General features: G+C 43.2%; 1 protein-coding gene across 4 annotated transcripts in view; it reads right to left on the reverse strand.

The window, feature by feature from the left end:
- Window positions 1–19,044, reverse strand: part of LLGL2 (lethal giant larvae homolog 2 (Drosophila)) — an 86,996-nt gene that overhangs the window by 34,798 nt on the left and 33,154 nt on the right. For all 4 annotated transcript variants that reach the window (XM_015425635.1, XM_015425637.1, XM_015425634.1 and 1 more), the window contains exons 3-6: window positions 14,075–14,172; window positions 13,222–13,303; window positions 4,947–5,065; window positions 2,958–3,116 (exon numbers count right to left, since the gene is read on the reverse strand). In XM_015425635.1, the coding sequence (XP_015281121.1) occupies window positions 2,958–3,116; window positions 4,947–5,065; window positions 13,222–13,303; window positions 14,075–14,172 (458 nt within the window). The remainder of the gene's footprint in view (window positions 1–2,957; window positions 3,117–4,946; window positions 5,066–13,221; window positions 13,304–14,074; window positions 14,173–19,044) is intronic.

Raw genomic sequence — 19,044 nt, forward strand, 5'->3', positions numbered from 1 at the left:
AAAGAGTGTGAGAGAGGTAGAGGGAGACAGGAGGAAGCAAAGGTGTGAGGAACAGGATAACCATCCCGCATGTTTCTTGCGGGTCTCCGCTTGTATTTACTAATCATAAGATTTCAGCCTATGAGCTAAAATAGCTGTAAAGATTTTAGTGTCCTGATTGATGAGAGCAATTGGTCTATATGAAGATAGTTGGGATTCATCCTTTCCCTCTTTAACAGTAGGAACAATAGTAGTATAAGACCATAAAGGGTGTATTTCTCCCCAAGACATAGTACGATTACAGCTTTTAGTGAAATAAGGTATCAAAATTTCTTGGAATGATTTATAAAATTCAGCTTGATATCCATCATGCCCCGGGGCTGAATTAGTTTTAAGAGTTTTTATTATTTCAGCTACCTCTTCTTCTGTTATAGGTTGATTCAACATAGCTTCATCGAAATGACGTATTAAATCTGTCTGATTATGAAAATGATCTAAAACAGGCTTATAAATAGTCCCTTTAACATACAATGTTGAATAGTAACCAGCCAATAGGTTGGCTATGTCTTTTGACTTTGTTAAAGTAGCCCCTAAATTCTACATAGAATCAATTCTTCTGGATTTTTGAATGTTTTGTGTTTTCCATTTCAGTAATCTTAAAGCCTTCTTGGATCTCTGCCAATATCGTTTTATATAATTTTTTTTTAATCTGGTCGGTTTCCATCAATTCTAATATTTTACACAGATGGTAATTGTTTGTATATTGTTTTAGAACAAGTTTTAAAGTATCTAATTTCTAATGATTTAATATTTTGTACTAATTTATTTTTAGTTTTTGTTTTTTCAGAGCTAAAAGAGAAGAAGAAGAGAAGAGATTGGATTTATACCCTGTCCTTCACTTGGAGACTCAGAACGGCTTACAAACTCCTTTCCCTTCCCCTCCCCACAACAGACACCCTGTGAGGTGGGTGGGGCTGAGAGAACTCTGACACAAACTGCTCTTTTTCAAGGACAGCTGACCCAAGGTCACATCAGCAGGTGCAAGTGGAGGAGTGGGGAATCAAACCCGGTTCTCCCAGATTAGAGTCCGCACACTTAACCACTACACCAAACTGGCTCCCCCAGTGGCTATTCAGCTACTGAATAGGCAATTAGTTTCTCTCTTAAAAAGGGTTTCCATGCATCCCATTAAAAAAAGGTGAAATCTCAGTGTTATCATTGATTTCAAAATAAAATTTTAATCCTTTTGCTATCATACTTTTAATGTCATCATTGTTAAGAAAGGATTTATTGAATTTCCATAACCCCTCAGATTTATCCAACTCCTTAAGTGACAAATTACAGTGAACCCAGGAATGATCTGTGAGCAACTTTGGCCCTATTTCTGCAGAAATTAAAGCTTCTTTTAAAGTTGGAGATGTCAAGACAACATCTATTCTTGAGCTTACTTTGAGTATGAGAATAGAACGTACAAGAGGCGGGACCCGCGATACTCGCGGGGGGGGAGACGCTCCACGGGAGAAGCACCCGCAGGTGAGCCTTCTTCCCTGTCTCCCCCCCATCCCCGGAACCCATGGCGAAGCCTGACCTCAGCCCGCCAAGCTCCCCCCTCCCCCATCAGCAGCGGCGGCGGCGCCTCGCTGGTCTGCCAAACTTCCCCCGGCGGTGGCAGCAGCGCTTCTCCGGTCCTCCAAGCTATCCCCATTCCCCCCTCGGCGGCAAGGCCTTGCTGGGCCGCCAAAATTTCTCCGGTTCTTCCTCCCTCCTTGTCCCCTCCGCACGGCGAGGCCTTGGCAGCCCGCAAACCTTCTCCTCCCCCAAGCTTTCCCCCTTCCCAGCCCACCGAGATGTCTCCTTCCCTCCCCCCCGCGAGGCCTCGTCGGCCCGGCCAACTATTACTTTCCTCCCCGGCCGGCAGCGGTCGTGGCAGCAAGGACTCGCCGATTGACCAAGCCTTCCCCCACCCCCTCCCCTCCTGTTGCCGCTGCCGAAGCCGTTCCTTCCAAGAGCGTTCCCTGCGCACGCTCAGTGGACACTGTTTTACTTTGGGGGGGATTTAAGTATCCCCCTGATATTTTTTCCAACTTTTCAGATTTTTGTGCATACCTGGGGACTGCCCCAAGTGTGCACGAAAATCTCCCTCCCCCCCAGGTGCCCCCGATGTGCGAAAATAAGTATCCGCACGCAAGGGGGCAACTTGGCTATTAGATATATAGATAATCCTGAGCAGATGGATATAAAAACCGCCAGGTATCTATTAAATCATGGGATTGCAGTATTTTGGCTATCTCAGTATTCTTTAACTTCTTTTTGGCCAATTTTTTGGGGATTTGAGATTTATCCTTTGTTGTATCTAAAACTGAATGTAAGTCGGCACCAATTATTATTTCACCTTCCTTAAAATGAGTCCATAAAGCGATTATATAATAGTAATAGACATAGTCTATAAATCGATTACATAATCCCAGATGGCGTCAATAATTTCCTTCGTATCTTAGGACAATAATGCATCATTGCATTCCTAGCACCAGTTTGCACATTCAAGCCCATCCATTCAGAGTAATTTATCCTGTATCCTACAGACCTAAACTCTTTTAACATCTGAAGCGAAGCTTTACATTAATTCATTAGATCTGACACGGTCAACACAATGTCATTGTGTTGTGTGTGCTGGATTTCATAAAGTGTTGGTTGCATAGCAGAAACTACATGAGTCCCAGAAACAAGAATATATGCCAATCAAATGATGTGAGTGGATGATTTATAAATTCCTGGACAAACTGTGGATGCGGTAATCATACTGCTTCAGGCAAAACAGCCCTAACAGCCAGCCAGTTATTGAACTAAAGATTTTCACAGGATTTGTGCCCATATCTAACTTTGATTCTCAAAAAACATTAGTACAACATCCCAGAGTCCTTGCTTGCTTACAATAACTGCACAAGACTTATGTATGGGAAGACCATCTTTATGCTTACTGTTGCAGCACCACCTCTGGACTAATAGTCCGGTCTTCAAGTATTCTGAAGGACGGGAGCTCCAACACAAAGACATTACCACTCTCAGTGCCAAGGTACAGGAATTCTTGTGAGGAATGTGCAAGGATTGCCGTTATCTGGGTTGCACTTGGAGGAGAACTGCAGGTGAAATGGGGCCATTGTAATTTACCAGTAAGCAAGAACATTGTCAACATTCAAATACCATCATGTCAAAGAGACACTTCAAGCAGATCTGAGACATGTTTACAAGAGCTTTTTAAATCATTACTGAACAACAGAAACCAAAATAAAATTCTCAGTGGAGAAAAAATGTGATGCAAGAAAGCTAGTAGGTTCAGTCAATGCGGTAACAGAAACTTGGTATTAACTCATCTTACAAATCAGAAGAAATTACTCAAATTACTCTGTTGAAATAACTGGAAGCACAGCTTAAAGACAGATAGTTTTCTCAACATGACAGAACTGCAAGTCTTGTACATTCAGCCTAAGCTGCCAGGTAATGCAACTTGAGTAGTCAAAAGCCTCCACAACCCCAAAAGCTGCACTGTTTCTCTAGAACTGGGTTCACAAATTGTCATTGTATTGAAATTGCTTTCAAGAACTCCAATAGCCATTCATTTTCAGAATGCCCTGCAAATTAAAAATATTACCACAACGCCCTGGCTATACAAAAGACACAGAAGTAATCCTCAAAGTGTGCTGTGATAGAAGTATCTTCATAATTTATTAAAAGCTGCATGATCCAGTAAGGATTCCAGTTCAACAGTCCTTGCAGGGAAGGAGAAATTCCCTTCTGCTCTGGTCCTTGTGTCTTCCTCCTGTTTCTTTCACCTCCTGCAGACTTTCTCATCCCCTAACACTCCTTGCTCCCTCCCTCCTCATCCAGTGCTAATTTCCTTCCCCACTATTACTGCTGCCACCATCTACCTTGCTTCTTTAGCTGCAACCAACTTACGGAATTTTGGCTAAGCAAATGTCAAAATAGCAATGTAAGCTCTGCAAGATGTCATTTTACCCCAAAAAATTAGGGTTTGTGGAATTAAAAAAAATTCACTTTTTAATTTTTTTTAATTTGTCTGCAAACTTGGGGAGCTTCCATTGGTTTGTAGAAAAGCCTTCCTCATCCATACATGGCCCGATTGTGCAGATGTTTTAATTTGCACTCTGGGATAATTGTTTAGAATATGATGGGACAAGGACAGTTTGGAAACAGCAAGGCAAGGAGGAAAAGAAAAGAAATGGTTAGCAACAGGCTTAAATGTTAAGTTTTTTTTAACAGATCTCAAACTGATGCAAAACAGTTACAGACATGGGGAAAACAGTTACTATATACTCACCTATAGATCGCTGATGGTAATTAAATTATTTCTAACCATAAGTAATGCTTCATCCTGCCAAGACACTTCATCCTGCCAAGATGAAATCCATGACAAGGGCTCCTGAATCCCAAATCCCTTACCTTAAATATTAATTATTAAGATCCATTACTTTAAAAAGCATAATTCCTTTACTTGTGGAGCTAGTTATTGTGAACTAGCTCACAGTTTTTTAGACTCTGGCTTACACATTTTTGTCTTAGCTCAGGAAAGATGGCTCCAGAGCAAATGCAGTAGCCAAATCGCTCGCTCACAACTATAATGACAGTAGCTCACAAAGTAGAATTTTTGCTCACAAGACTCCACAGCTTAGATTGATTGGGGTGTGTGGCATTAGCTCACCCATGCTTAGATAAGTTTGGCAGGTTACAGAAGAACACCTGTTTTACTGAAGTCCTGCTGACTACCCTAGATAAGGGATCTAAGCAGAAGGTAATCCTGGGATGCTGTTAGCATGTGGTATAGTATTCCATGGAACTCCCTCATACAGAGCACACTTGCATTAGTTTGAAAGATAAACAGAGCTGAATGAAGCCATCTCAGATTCCATTCCATAGCCTAATTTAGGTGATGGAGGAAGTATCTCAGTTACCCAGGAGGTCCTCGGAGTGTGAAGTGTCTTTTCTCTTGCAGTTCAGACGCACCATTCCGCTGCTGTTTCAAGTTCCATAAGTGCAGGCTGTTGTCATCCAGCAGTGTCACTAGCTGGCACTGAAAGTTTTCAAAATAGTATGCAGTCCTTAGATAGCACAATCCAAATCTAGCAAAGCTACACAAGTCATGTTATTCAGCAACAATTTGTGAGGCCACAATACAGGACCAATCTAAAACTTCTGTTAACTAGGATGGGATAAAATGATGAACACAATGTATAAACACTCTTTCCAGCATGTATTTCTCAGGTGTATCTATCAGTTTTTAAAGCAAACCCCTCACACTCAGAAGAAAGTAGTACCAAACAACTAAGATATAGTAATCTCTACAAGGATGAAGCAACTATAAAAGAAACTCAGGATCAGAATCAAGGGTCACCATGATCAGACTCCTGCTTAGGCTCACAGATAAGCAGACGGCCTACTGATGATCAGCCCATCTGCTTCCATCAAGAATGCGAGGCAACAACAGTGTGGTGTACTGATTAGAGTACTGAAGTATGATCTGGAAAACCCAGGTTCAAATCTCCATTCTGCCTTGAAAGCTTGCTGAGTGATGTTGGGTCAGTCACACATTTCCAGTTTATCCTACCTCACAGGGCTGTTGTGACGACACGATGGAGGAGAGGAGAAAGATGAAAACTCCTTTGGATCCCCAATGGAGAGAAAGGTGGGATATAAATGAATGAATAGCCTCTGAGGCCCTGCGATGGTACAGGAAACTCTGGACACCCTTCCATTTTCTACTGAGAGAGTTACCTGGAGGCAGTGAACTACAATTTCTGCACAAAAGTTGTGCTCTCTTGCCTCCCTCCTACCTTCACAAGTGCCACTATGATCAGGAAATAGGTGACTGCATGCAATAAAGTTGCCTCCAGGACAAATCGCCTGTGTGCTGCTACAGTAGGCAGTAGAGCCACTAGACAGCATCTTGCGTAGAGGCCCCCACAACCTCGCACCAGCCTTTGGAGCGAATGCCAAAAGCAGATCACAAAATTTGACCTCCAAAATGAGGAATCTGAAGTTTGACATCAAAATCAGTCTACTTCTGAGGTCTTCAGTGTCTTACTACTACTGAGAAATACCAATAAGCTATTGCTATCAGTTAACCAAATTTTGTGCTACATACCTCATTTAAGACCGGACAAGACCGTTGCATTTTTCCCTAAACTAACTTCTTATATCAGCAAGCCTTGTTCAGAATTTTAATCTCTTGCCATTTTACTAATACATTTGCACCCTGTTTTCAATGTCACAAGTGTATTTTGCTACTGTCTTCTCATCTTGCATTCTTTATATTTGACTTCATTCTAAAGGAGCAGTGCTCTAGAATATCTGATACAAGCCCAGCCCTAACCAATCCTTGGTGATGAAATCAAGAATAGAGCCTGCAGAAACCACACTTGGTAGAACAAACAATATTTCCCATGTGTATTTCAAGTTTTTCATACTTTGAGGTGACTGTGGTCTCTCCTTGTAATGGAATCTAATGTAATAGGATCTCCTTTTAAAAGTGATCTAAATAAGCTAGGGGGATCAGTCCAGAATTTGCCAGTAAATGGGGAGATAGAAAGTGCTAAAACATATTTACAATCACAGAATTCTTCCCATTTTTAATATGAGGGGGAAAATTCTTCCTTTCTAATCTTTTACATATCCAAGGTTCTTTTAGGGTTAATAGGTCATTAAACTTGGAATCTAATTCCCAGGTAGCATGTTACGAATGCAATCTCCAAAAGGGAGACATATAAACTCTGCTATATCCACCATGTGAAGGTCTTCTTCAAAGCCATTCTGGAGTGACCTACTTTATATATCATATGCACCCTATGTGGTGATCCATCTCTGTGCAAGAAAAAGCATGTACAAATTTTGCTGCAAGTACAAAGACAAGTTCAGAGGCTTCTAAACAGTTGCCAGATCTATGTGCTTATGGCAAAGCTACCCTTCTGCCATACTTAGCATGAAACCATACAGTGTCAGATGAGCCATGTAGGACAGACACCACACAGTCACTGAACTTGCATTTCCCTTCAATAAGATCAAAGGCTTTCTGGCCTCCCAAGCTCCTAACCTCTGGCGCTGGCACCAACTGCACCCCATCAAAGGTTGGGAGTGGGATCCCTACCCTCGAGCCACCCTGACTCAGGGCGGTTGGTAACGTGAAAATAGGCATCTTGAAGATCTATCGATGCCAGCCACTCAAACTTGGGGAGAAGAGGGAGAATGGACTGTAAAGTGACCATTAGAAATTTCTTGCAGCGAACAAAACGATTGAGATCTCGAAGATCCATGATGGCCTGCAAACCGCCATCTCGTTTTGGAACTAGGAAGTACTTGGAGTAGAAGCTGAGAGTTCATTGCGTCTCCGGGACAATCTTGATGGCCCCCTTGTGGAGAAGCGCATCTACCTCTAGATGAAGCGATGGTTTCGGGGGCGTGATAACAAAGTGAGGAAGGGTTGGGGAAAAGCGAACTCTATGGAGTACCCGACACATACGATGGTAAGGACCCAGGAATCGGTGGCAATTTCTTCCCAAGTTGGAAGGAAGAGGAAGAGTGGGGTCCGAATGGGAGGGGTGAATGAAGGAGGCAGTGGCAGGCGCTCGAGGTGGAGCGGACTGTCGAACAGGTTGTTTGGACTTAGAAGAGGAATGAACTATCAAGCAAGTTCACTGGGGGCTGATTGAACAAGAATTTTCCAGAAGATTCTTGAACTTTATAAAGGCTATAATAACGTTTCGATATCGGAGTGACAGAGGTAGGATGGTCCCAGGACTCCTTGAGGACTGAAAGGTGGACCGGAAGTCATGGGAGAATTGTCGAAGGTGGCAAATCCGCTTGCACTAACTTATGCATGACATCGGTCACTGCAGGAGTTTCCGTAGAACCTTGCACTTGAAGAGCTGTAGCCATACACATAACAAGCTCTAAATAGGCTTTTGGACCCTCTTTGGGAGAGATGGAACCCAAGCAATGGGTCTCATCCTCGACAGGAAGGATATCAGGGTCAAGATCACCAGACACAGAATGGTCAGATACCGAAACTGGAGAAGGTGATTGAAGCGGTTGAGAGACATCAATAGGTGTTTGGTCATTTGCTGAAGTGCAATACCAAGTGCAATGGAGAACGCTTCGGGGCATCCGCCGACATCGATACATCTGGAGGCTGATCGATCCCCAGGGAATGGACCAAGGCTACTGAGTGGGAACGCCTGGAATAGGACAAAGTCAGTCAGGCTCCGTAGCGGTCAGTCTGTCTAAACTGGTCATAACGACCTGGGCGAGGGGTAGAAGACCTGGAGTAAGAGCGAGGGTAATATGCTCTACGGTGCCTGACATCCAGAGACCAGGATCTATAATTGGACGCCGATCTCGATGGACAGGGCGACCGATAGTAATGGTGCGGTCTGCGAGTATAGCGGGATCTTGACCTGGATCGACTTTGCATGAAATGCTCCCTGTCATCCAAAAGGTGGATAGGCATATGGGAGTCTCGGGAGTGAGACCAAGAGCCACGATGAGATGAAGAGCGCTGGACAGGCGACTTTGAACGCTGACCCAGTGGAATACGTCCCAACGGTGAGGATAAGGTAGGCGTTAGCGTCGGAGGCTGAAGGCTAGGCTTATGTGAAGGCGGGGCCACAGAAAATACCACCAGAGTCGATGTCGAGAGACCGGAGATCACCACAGGATCGAATTTGGGAGCCAAAGTCGATGTTGAGGGCTTTGATTTCGGCTTGGACAGAGGGGTTTCTTAATTTTTTTTAGACTTATGCTTTAGGGGTTTCCCATTGTCGGAGTGTTTTTGCGAAGCAGAAGACTGGGATACGGCTGAAGACATCATAGGGCACAAAGCGGCCTCAAGGAGAGACGTTCAAATTCGGGCCACCCTATTTCTCCGCGCCTGACGGGTGAAGTTCGCGCAATGGGGACAGGAATCAACCCTGTGGGACTCGCCCAGACAAAACAAACAAAGATCATGGCCATCATTGGATGGAAGTTTGGCTGAGCAACGGCAACACGTCTTTAAAAATTTTGTGCATCCCATACAAACACCTCCCTGACCAAAAAGGGGGGGAGCAGAGGAAACAACAGTGAGGAAAAAACAGTAAAATACTTTTCCCCCCCAGGAGAAATAAGAAGAAATAAGACAAAATAAGAAAAAATCAGAAGAGGAGTACTCAGCTGAGGCCAGTTGAAGAGCGACACTAGCAAGGTGTGAACATGAAGGCGGTCAAAGAAGAACTGAGTGGGAGGCAGCTCTCTTCCCCGCTCCAGGCATGCGCAGTGCATGCCTGCTCCCCAGGGCGGGAAGAGAGCCCGCCAAAAAAGGTTCCTGAGGCAAGCTCTAGATGGTTCTCCGCTCAAGGTCGTGTGCGGGTGCCCAACCCATATGTGGAACTGCACAGAGACCACGACAAAGATTGAGAAATTCTCTTACTCAAAACCCAAACAGAGCAAGTGGGAGACATGCAAGACATCAACTTCCAAAGAGTCATGATACCAGACAGCTTCCCAATAGCTCACACCTCATACCATTTTTTTTAGTCTGAATTTCTTAACACACCTTGGATCAGCCGTGAACTAAAATCCAAATACTGACACTAAATACTAGTGGAGCCCATGCAAGTCAATTGGCATTCCTAATGTGAGCCTCTCCCATTGTTTTGAATGCGCAATCCTGTCATTCCTTTTATACATCCCAGTTAGTTGCCCCTTTGATACTGTACCACACCATTTTAGGTAACAGCAAAATGAAGAGCATGAACATGTGCAGAGTGCACATTTCTTGCCAGTGTTCTCTCTGGGCTGCACACAGGGCAAAAGGAAATTTTAAAAGGCCTCTGATCTGCATGTCCGTCCATCCCCATCTTGTTCATGCAGATGGCGGAGAAAGAAAATTAAGTTGTGCAGAGAGATGGTTGAAAAGAACCTATTTTTCAGGACTTTTGAGCAAATACACAATGAAGATGCAATAGCAATCATGTTGCACATCTCATAAAAGGCGCCCTGCAAAGAAGGGTACACTGAGCAACCTTTACAATATAAATTCATACAAATAAATTATAACAAAATATATATTTTAAGCAAGAAGAGTTGAGAACAATTTTATTTAGACAATTTGTTCACTTTTTTAAAAATGCAGCTAGCTCTGTAAGAAACAGGCACCAGATTCCCAATGGCTGGGAAACATGCTAAATGCCCCTGAGAATAATTGTGAATGGCCACTCCACTGCATCAGGAGGAACTGGCCACATGTATAGCTTTAGTTCAGTTACCTCTGAGGCAGCCAAGGGGTCAGGGAGAACCAGGCGCGACCTCCCCTCCCCCAGCTCTCACTCACACATAACGACATAGGAACATAACAGAAACCAATGTTGGATCAGGCCAATGGCCCATCCAGTCCAACACTCTGTAAGGCAGAGAGATAGAGAAAATGTCAAGTCCAGCAGCTCCATCTTCCTTTGATGTCTGTTTCCAAGAGGGTTTTTTGAATGTCTGTCTGCCACTTCAACTGAGGATTCTCTCAGTACTCTTTCTTTTTGCTTGTGTGTGTGTGGGGGGGGGGGGATCACAGCCTGGGCTGGTGACTTGAAGCTCTTAGGCTTAGGACTCCTATAGCTATTAGAGACTACATACGCATTTGAGGACCTGAAAGCCAATGGAGCTTGTTTATCAGGGAAATTTAAGGAGCAGGCAGGGAGAGTTAGGTGTCTTTGCTCAGTGTCAAAACTGCTCTCAGCTCTAGACATTTTCCAAGGACTTGTGCATTACAGAAATGTTGTGGACCAGAAGAGACAGTCGATGCAAAGGTACATGGTTATTATCAGCCAAGACTTGCCATTTTTGCTGTAAAATCACAGAAATCCAAGGCAAGTGAGCAGAGACCGACAAAGTGCTCCAAATCAACTGCAGTGATAACAGTGGTATTATCAGCCAGCGAGAGCAGAGAGGTGCTTCTCCGTCCACCGTCACCGCGTCCACCGCCACCACCACTTCCTCACAAACACCACTGGCACCACTGCCACCGCCGGGGTAGTTGTTTGCAGCGAACTGGATGCAAAGTTCGCGCACAAACCAGCCGCACTTACGTATGAGGAAGTCAAGGCACGGGCGCTCAGCTGGGCTGACGCTCAGGCTGAGGTGCAGCTGGAACCATAGGGCCGGGTAGAAGAGACACTTGCACCGGTGCGACCAGGCGGCCGAGGCCCAAAGCTGGTCCGGGGCCATCAGGAACGAGAAGATGTGGACCACCAGCTTGCTGGGCAGAGATCCAGTGCCCCCCGGCCCCCCGTACACCAACGACATCGCTGCTGGCCCGGCACTAGCAGCAGCCGCTGCCGGCAGCCGCAGCCCCAAGCCCGGCCTCTGCACTCCACCTGGGCAAGCAGGCCAGGAAAGGTGGCGGGGGGGGAGACTCTGCAGGTCTTTCCAGGCCAGGAAAGGCTGCAGGGGGGAGGAGACTCCGCAGCCCTTTCCAGGCCCGTCCGCCGAGGGGGCTTCCTGCATATGCCCGCCCCTGGGATCCTTACTGCAGGAGCACCACTCCGGTGTGCTCCTGCAGGAAATGACTCCTGGAAGTAACTCCGGAATGTTTCTTCTTTTTGTTGAGCAACTTCTTCAGAAGTAAAAGTACATTATTATAGAAAAATACAAAACATTTTTCTGACAATATAATGAATAACGACTGGACATAAATAGTAAATAACAATTAAAGAGCATAATAAAATTACCATAATGTGGACATGTATCTGTTCCTTATTTATATTGGTGAACCAATACTCTGTCTATAAGAGAAATTACCCTTTTGGAAGCACAATTAGAGAAATGCTTTAAAACAATCTCAAAATTAATTTCGGGGAGGGCTACTCTATCTGTCTCCCATGTCTGTGGATGAATAGAACATTTCCCACAGCGGTGATGACCGGCTCCTGCCGGTAACGATCTAACAAGCTAAATTAGCTCGAACTAAAATGTCCTGAAAATTCTTAGTCTTCCTAAAGCCAATAAGTAGCTTTTCTGAGCAGCCAGGGATGTCACTGACAATATGCCAGTGCTTCATAATTATTCTTTTAATCCATTCAGCAAAGGGTGTGTATTCAAAAGCACACAAAATTTAGCGAGATCAAGACCGAGATCTATGGGGAGGAGGTTCAAAGAGACTACTGATAGAGTAGCCCTCCCTGAAATTCATTTTGAGATTGTTTTAAAACATTTCTCTAATTGTGCTTCTAAAAGGGTAATCTGCCTCATTAAATGTCCCTGTCCAAAATATTAATTTGGATGTCAACACACGCAATAAGAACCCGTATCACTGAACATAAATCACGCATTTGCCAACAACATCTAGACGCGCCTCTTGTTCCCCATTTTGTTGAAAAAGGACATGATTGCAATGATCTTTCATATGTAGTACTAGAGACTTTGAATGCAAATGTAATAAGGATCATGTTCAAAAAACTCTTGTACAGATGGGAAGCATTTTGGATCCACCATTTAAAATCCTTCCATCCTTATGGTCTTAATTATGATATGGAACCTTTCTTGCTTCCTGTAATGGGGGAATTTGGTCACTGTTTCTTTAATTTTATGGCAAGTTCCGTGGCTACTAAGCACCAGACTCAGAATTTCATACTTAGCTAACTGTATGGTGTGTAGTATTCTGAGGCATTCTGAGGAAATGCTCAACGAAACGAAACAACATTCCGTAGTCTGCATTACTACGTAACCACATATTACGTCTTATTCATCTATTTGATATATTGTATAATTGCTTTGTATGTAATATACTTATTGAGTACCTTCTCAAGTTATGTATTGCGTTTATATTGATTTATAAATTGTATTATTATTTAGCATTTTTTCTTAGCTTTTTTCTTCTTCTCTTATCCACATCAGCATTGAAGATACAAACATAAAGAGCTTTTGACATCCACAATATAATTCCTTAACTATCTGAGGGTAGACAGCTCTCCTTTGTGATCACATTTAAAGGCTTTGTTACCACAAGAAAAGAAGTAAAGTCCTCCAAATCAATAATCCGAATTTTCGTCCAGACATGTTGAACCCTTTCATAGTAACATCTCATAAAATCTGTACTTGGTATACTTGTGGCAAGTCTCTCGTCACTAAAACCATACAGACTCTAGAAGTGTGAAAGTGTGCATTTCCATGAAACACAACATATAGTTTTATCTGATTTTTACTCACCTGGTCAGGAATGAAATGTATTTGCATAACAGTGTTGCTTTCTTCATGCAAGCCCATAAATTCCACTCCAGGAGTTCCATAGCTGAAAGCCTCATTAAAGTCAATAGTATTTAAGCTTGCTTTGATTTTTGGTGAGCTTTCCTTGCACTAAATTAATTCTGTCCTTAAGTAACTAGACCAGATTAACTGTAAAGTCATTTTTATAACAAACAATAGTTTGGGGCATTTCACAGACTTCTCTAGAACCTTTATTAAAATTTTGATTAACCAGATTTCCTTAAGTTCAAATCTTGCCTCCACCAGGAACTCACTAGGCAGCATTAGTAAAACGTAAAGGTTCCCTTGCTTGAAATCCAGTCGAATCCGACTCTAGGGTGGCGGTGCTCATCTCAGTTTCAAAGCCAAAGAGCCAGCGCTGTCCGAAGACGTTTCTGTGGTCATGTGGCCAGCATGACTAAACACCAAGGCGCACGGAACGCTGTTACTTTCCCACCAAAGTGGTACCTATTTATCTACTTGCAATTTCTTGCTTTCGAACTGCTAGGTTGGCAGGAGCTGGAACTAGAGATGGGAGCTCACTCCATCATGCGGCACCCGGGTCTCGAACTGCTGAACTACTGCCCTTCCACAGCCTGCAGTTCAGTGTCTTAACCACCTGAGCCACCGCAGCATTAAACAACTACTATTTCTCCTCTCTACTCCCCCTCCCCATTCTAGCCACCTCACAACTATAATACAGGGATTATGTCGTTAGGATTAATGAGAATCTATAAATGCTAGACATCACATCTTGAACACACCTACTTGCTGCTGAAAACAACTATGCAGCTCATGAGGCAAGCAAGAAGGATACAGTTTAATGGCTCCTGATCGGGTTCCAATAGCCATAAGGTGGAAGAAAGAGCTGTAGCCAAGGGCACTAGGCTGGTGTGGGAAGCCATGTTCAACAGTCTGGGGAAAACAAAGAATATATAAAGTATTATTGTACGACCTATAGCCACAAGAAAGTGGTAATTTTTTCTCACTTTCAGAACCCACCTGAATTCTGGCATCAAACCAAATCAAGATAAAGCACAACAGTATTTCTTACCAGAACCTTTTCACATAGCAATGTTTGACAGAGCCACAGAGATCCTCAGCAAGACTTTTTACCCTTTTCCTGATGCCTTAAAACAATTTTCAAACAAAATTAAATGACTGAACTACTTGGGAATAATTGCAGTGGAGAAGTAAATACACAAATCTGGTAAATAAAAAAGGAGTTTAACTCTTGCTTTGTTCTTGAGACAATGGTCCAATGGTCCTTTCTCCCTCTGAGGTGGAAGACATCTTGATTGGGACTTCCCAGAACAGTGTCCTCATTTCTTGGGTGGGTCAGAGTCATAATTGCTCATGATGTTCTGCAGCACTCTTCTTCCAAAGGCAGCATCCATTGAGCTGTAGCTGTTGATTTTGTAATACTTAACAAACAGAGAAGACCATATCGCTGCTTTACACATTTCTTCAACTGTTGCATGTCAAATAAGGGCTGCATTGGTGGCAGAACTCCTAATGGAGTGAGCTGTGATGCCTGAAGGAACTGGCACTTTCAGTGCTTTGTAATTCTTGACAATGCCTGATGGCATTACTTATGGCCAACTTAGACATCCTTTCCCCCTTGTTACGGGGAAATAAGGATATGAATAACATGTCAGGAATTCTGATAGATATGGTTTAGCTTCTATTTAAGGATGCACCTCGCCAGAGACAGAGCTGACCCAGCTGGGCTCTGAGAAGCAGCAGGAGACAGAGCTGCTAGAGGAGTGGTTTTTATTTGCTTTCAGCTGAGGTGATTTAGTTGAGGGTACTGTGTGGCAGGACTGTGTTTGGGAGTGTGTGGGTAAGTTTTAAGTTGTTGCAGAGTCCTGGCTGCTTGAGAAAGGGTGAGAATGGGTGATTTTTTTACTGTAATTGGATTGCCTGGGTGTAATTTGAATAGCTGCTGGCCCTGCCCTCTGCTGGGTGAAGCTTCTATTTAAGGGTGCACCTCACCAAAAGCATGAGCCTCTGGCACGAGCTGAAAGGCTCTGTAAGAAGCCGAGAAAGGGCCAGAAAGCCTAGGGCCCTGGTCTCCTTATGTTCCCAGTAAGGTAAGTAGACTTCTAAAAGGAGAACCACATAAATACAAAGGATTTTAAAAGGATTATATATAGTTATTTTTTTAAGTAATCATGAAGGCATAATGCCAGCAGGGGGGTGGGGGCTATCCAGTGTTTTGCACGCAGTGTCACATGTATGATTATCTTCCCACTGGAGCTCCTGGTTCTCAGGGAACGAGTTTGCTTCCTTGAGGCCAAGGTGGCTGACCTGGAGAAGCAGAGACAGACAGTTAGGTGCATGGAGAAGACTCTCAGGGACTTGTTAGATACGTCCCACTCTGAAAATGGCAGCCCCACTGCTGTCAGGGAGCACGAGGGCCAAAAGGAAACAGGGCACCATACTGAGGATAAGGGGAATGTGCCCTCAGAAGGGACCTTTTCTTCAGCTGGTGAACGGGGTTCCTTTCGCACCAAGGAACCATCCCTGGGCAGAGAGAGAGGTAGTTGGTGATTTCATCATTAGGCAGGTAGACAGCTGGGTGGCAAACCCACATACTGACCATATGGTGACTTGCTTGCCTGGTGCGAAGATAGCAGACATTACGTGTGTTCTACATAGGCTAGTAGACAGTCCTGGGGAATAGCCAGTGGCCGTGGTACATGCTGGCACCAACGATGTGCGGACATGCAGTCATGAGGTCCTGGAAGAAAAATTTAGGCTGCTAGGCAGGAGACTCAAGGCCAGGGCCTCCAAGGTGGCCTTCTCAGAAGTGCTACCTGTTCCATGCGCAGGGCCGGAGAGACAGACACAGACCAGGAGTCTCAATGTGTGAATGAGATGATGGTGTAGGGAGGAAGGGTTCAAGTTTGTTAGGCACTGAGATCCTTTTTGGAACAAGAGGGAGCTGTACAAAAGAGACGGTCTCCACTTGTCCTGAGAAGGAACCAGGCTGCTGGCACTTAAAATCAACAAGGTGGCAGAGCAGTTTTTAAACTGAATATTGGGGGAAAGCCAACAGGAGATGAAAAGTCTTTGGTTCGGGATCGCTCATCTCAAAGAGATGAAGGAGTAGCTGTTACTTTTCTACAAGGAAATGGATGAGAATTGTCCACTGAGACTGTGACTAACGATATGACCCGGCAAGGTCTCGAGCCAGCAAGAAGAAAGTTGTGGGCTTAACATGCATGGGAAATTATAGGTGTTTATATACAAATGCTAGAAGTCTCCAAGGTAAAACCGGGGAATTGGAATGCTTGGTGTTGGTGGGGAAATAGACATTGTGGGTATTTCAGAAATTTGATGGGATGAGAAAAATCTGTCTGTCAGTGGGATACGGTGATTCCTGGCTATAAATTATATTGGAAGGATGGGGAGGAAGGGTTGGAGATGGGGTAGCTCTGTAATGTCAAAGATGGTATACAGTCCAGTAAGACTGAGAGGGTAAGAGAATTGGATTCACTTCTGGAAATGCTATGGGTCGAAATAGTGGGCCCAAAAGGAAGCTTAACACTGGGAGTTTGTTATCGCCCACCAGATCAAAAAACAGAGGATTATAAAATGATGAATTAAAGAAAGCGACTAGACGAAATAACTGTGTCTTAATAAGTGATTTTAACTATCCACACATTGATTGGGTCAATATGTGTTCAAGTCAGGAAAAAGAGACTGAGCAATGATTTATTTCAATTCTCTCTACATGGGGCTGCCCTTGACTGCTCCAGAAATTGCAGGTAGTGCAGAACGCAGTGGTACGGGTGTTGAGGTCGCTGCCTGTACGGGCTCACATCCACCCGCTGCTGCGTGAACTGTACTGGCTGCCTATTGAATTCCAGATCCACTTCAAGGTGCTGGTGCTTACCTTCAAAGCCCTATACGGACAGGGGCCTGCATGTATTCAAGACTGCCTCTCGAGAGGATAGAGGCTTCCGGGAATGACACAATGTGCGGGTGCTTAGTTAGGACGCTCCTTACTAGCCCCGTCCTTTGCTTTTTTGGAACCCCCAGGGTCCTAGTGCACATTGGGGGATTACCAAGCCTCTTGGAGGTTTAGCAGCAAGAAACTCAACCAGGCACTCCGCAAACCACGGTAAATGGGGCGAGACTGAGCTGTTTCGACGCAGGAGCAAAGAATGGAACAACATGGTTCATCATGTTTTCAACTGCGACTGCCCGTTTTAACTTTGGGTTTTCAATATAATATACAACAAAGACAAGAACGTGAGTAGCATATAATTTCTAGATAACTCAGTGAAGACCCCCTTGAGCTAACTGCATAGAGATTCTCCAAACTTCTGGAATGCGGTTAGTTAAAGACTTGGAGTAAAAGATAATAAAATGGCGCTGGCAGGGAAGAACGAGGAACCAATTGCAGGACAAATTGAGGAGATGGATTTAGAAAATATAGAAGTTGGTCAATTATCTTTGGAACAATTTAAGAAGTTTCTGTTCAATGAAGTACGGTTGGCAGTTGAAAAAGCTTGTAAAAATGCTTTTGAGAATCTACAGAAAACAGGCTTGGAATATACAAACGAAGAGGAACCACTACAGTCTCAGTGGAGTGCAGAGGATTTAAAGAGAGAACAAAACTATAACCAAAATAAGGAGACGCAAGACATGCCTTTTGTAGACATGGGGCAAATATCCGGAGAAGTGAGACTTAAAAAATTTTCCTTGGAGGTGGGACTGGCAAAAAGTGGAGCTGAAGAATTAATGCAAGGAGAGACGTTTAAGGTGGCCAAAAAGGGAGCAAGACGCCCTTCAGGGAAAAGTATAAGATATAAAAGAAAAATGAAGATAGAACTGAAGAGACAGGAAAAGCAAAACGGGGAAGCAAATTACCAGGAATACAAAGACACTTAAGTATGATTAAGAAGAGAAGGTTGTTCTGGAAAACAAAGTGAAAACAGGCAATGTGCGTTTGGAGACAGAACAACTTTTTTATATCTTTTATAAACTTCACGAAATGATTAGACATAGGTGATATGTACTAATGGCAGAATTGGCAATGTCTATTAAATGGTAGAATAATTGCCCAAATTGATAAATGTAAGAAAGGGTGGCTAAGATGGAAATGGAATTAATTGATTCTTGTTTTTGGTTTTTTCTTTATAGTTTAAAGATATCTTCTAATTATTATTTGCACTTGTATTGTATTGTTAACATAATTAGTAGAGGGTGGTAAAATGTGATTAAATAATTAAAATAAGGAGATATTAATTATTTGAATGTAAATAATTTCAAAGTAACTAACAATAAGAAATAACAGGAGGGAATGAGATAGACAGTAGAAAGACTTTTGAACAGGAGGTTATATATAATTTATAAGAAGACAAATGAAAGACATAGAAAGACATAGAGGGAAAAAAACAGGAAATAACTGTTTATTTTGGTATATTTTCTTGGTTTACCAGGTTATGATTAAATACTGTACCGGGATATGATTAGCGTAGGACAATAGAAATATAAGGTATAAATTTTGGATAAATATTTGAAGAAGAAAAAGAGAAATATTATATGTTTAAAGAAAAGAGACAGGAAATAAGAAATTCAAGCTTGTTATTTGACTGCAGTTTATAGGAAACTGGAAAATGTTTAAAAGGACCAGAAAAATAGAGGGAATAAATCAACCCGGATTTGTTTATAGATAAAAGGTACTATAGATGAATCTATGCTTAAAGAACTGATTGTTTTTGGTGTTGGGTTATGTGTAAGATATAAGTGTTAAGATGGATTTTTAAGGTTGTG

This window comes from Gekko japonicus, unplaced genomic scaffold, assembly GCF_001447785.1.
Source record: "Gekko japonicus isolate JY-2015 unplaced genomic scaffold, Gekko_japonicus_V1.1 scaffold1013, whole genome shotgun sequence".
NCBI lineage: Eukaryota > Metazoa > Chordata > Lepidosauria > Squamata > Gekkonidae > Gekko > Gekko japonicus.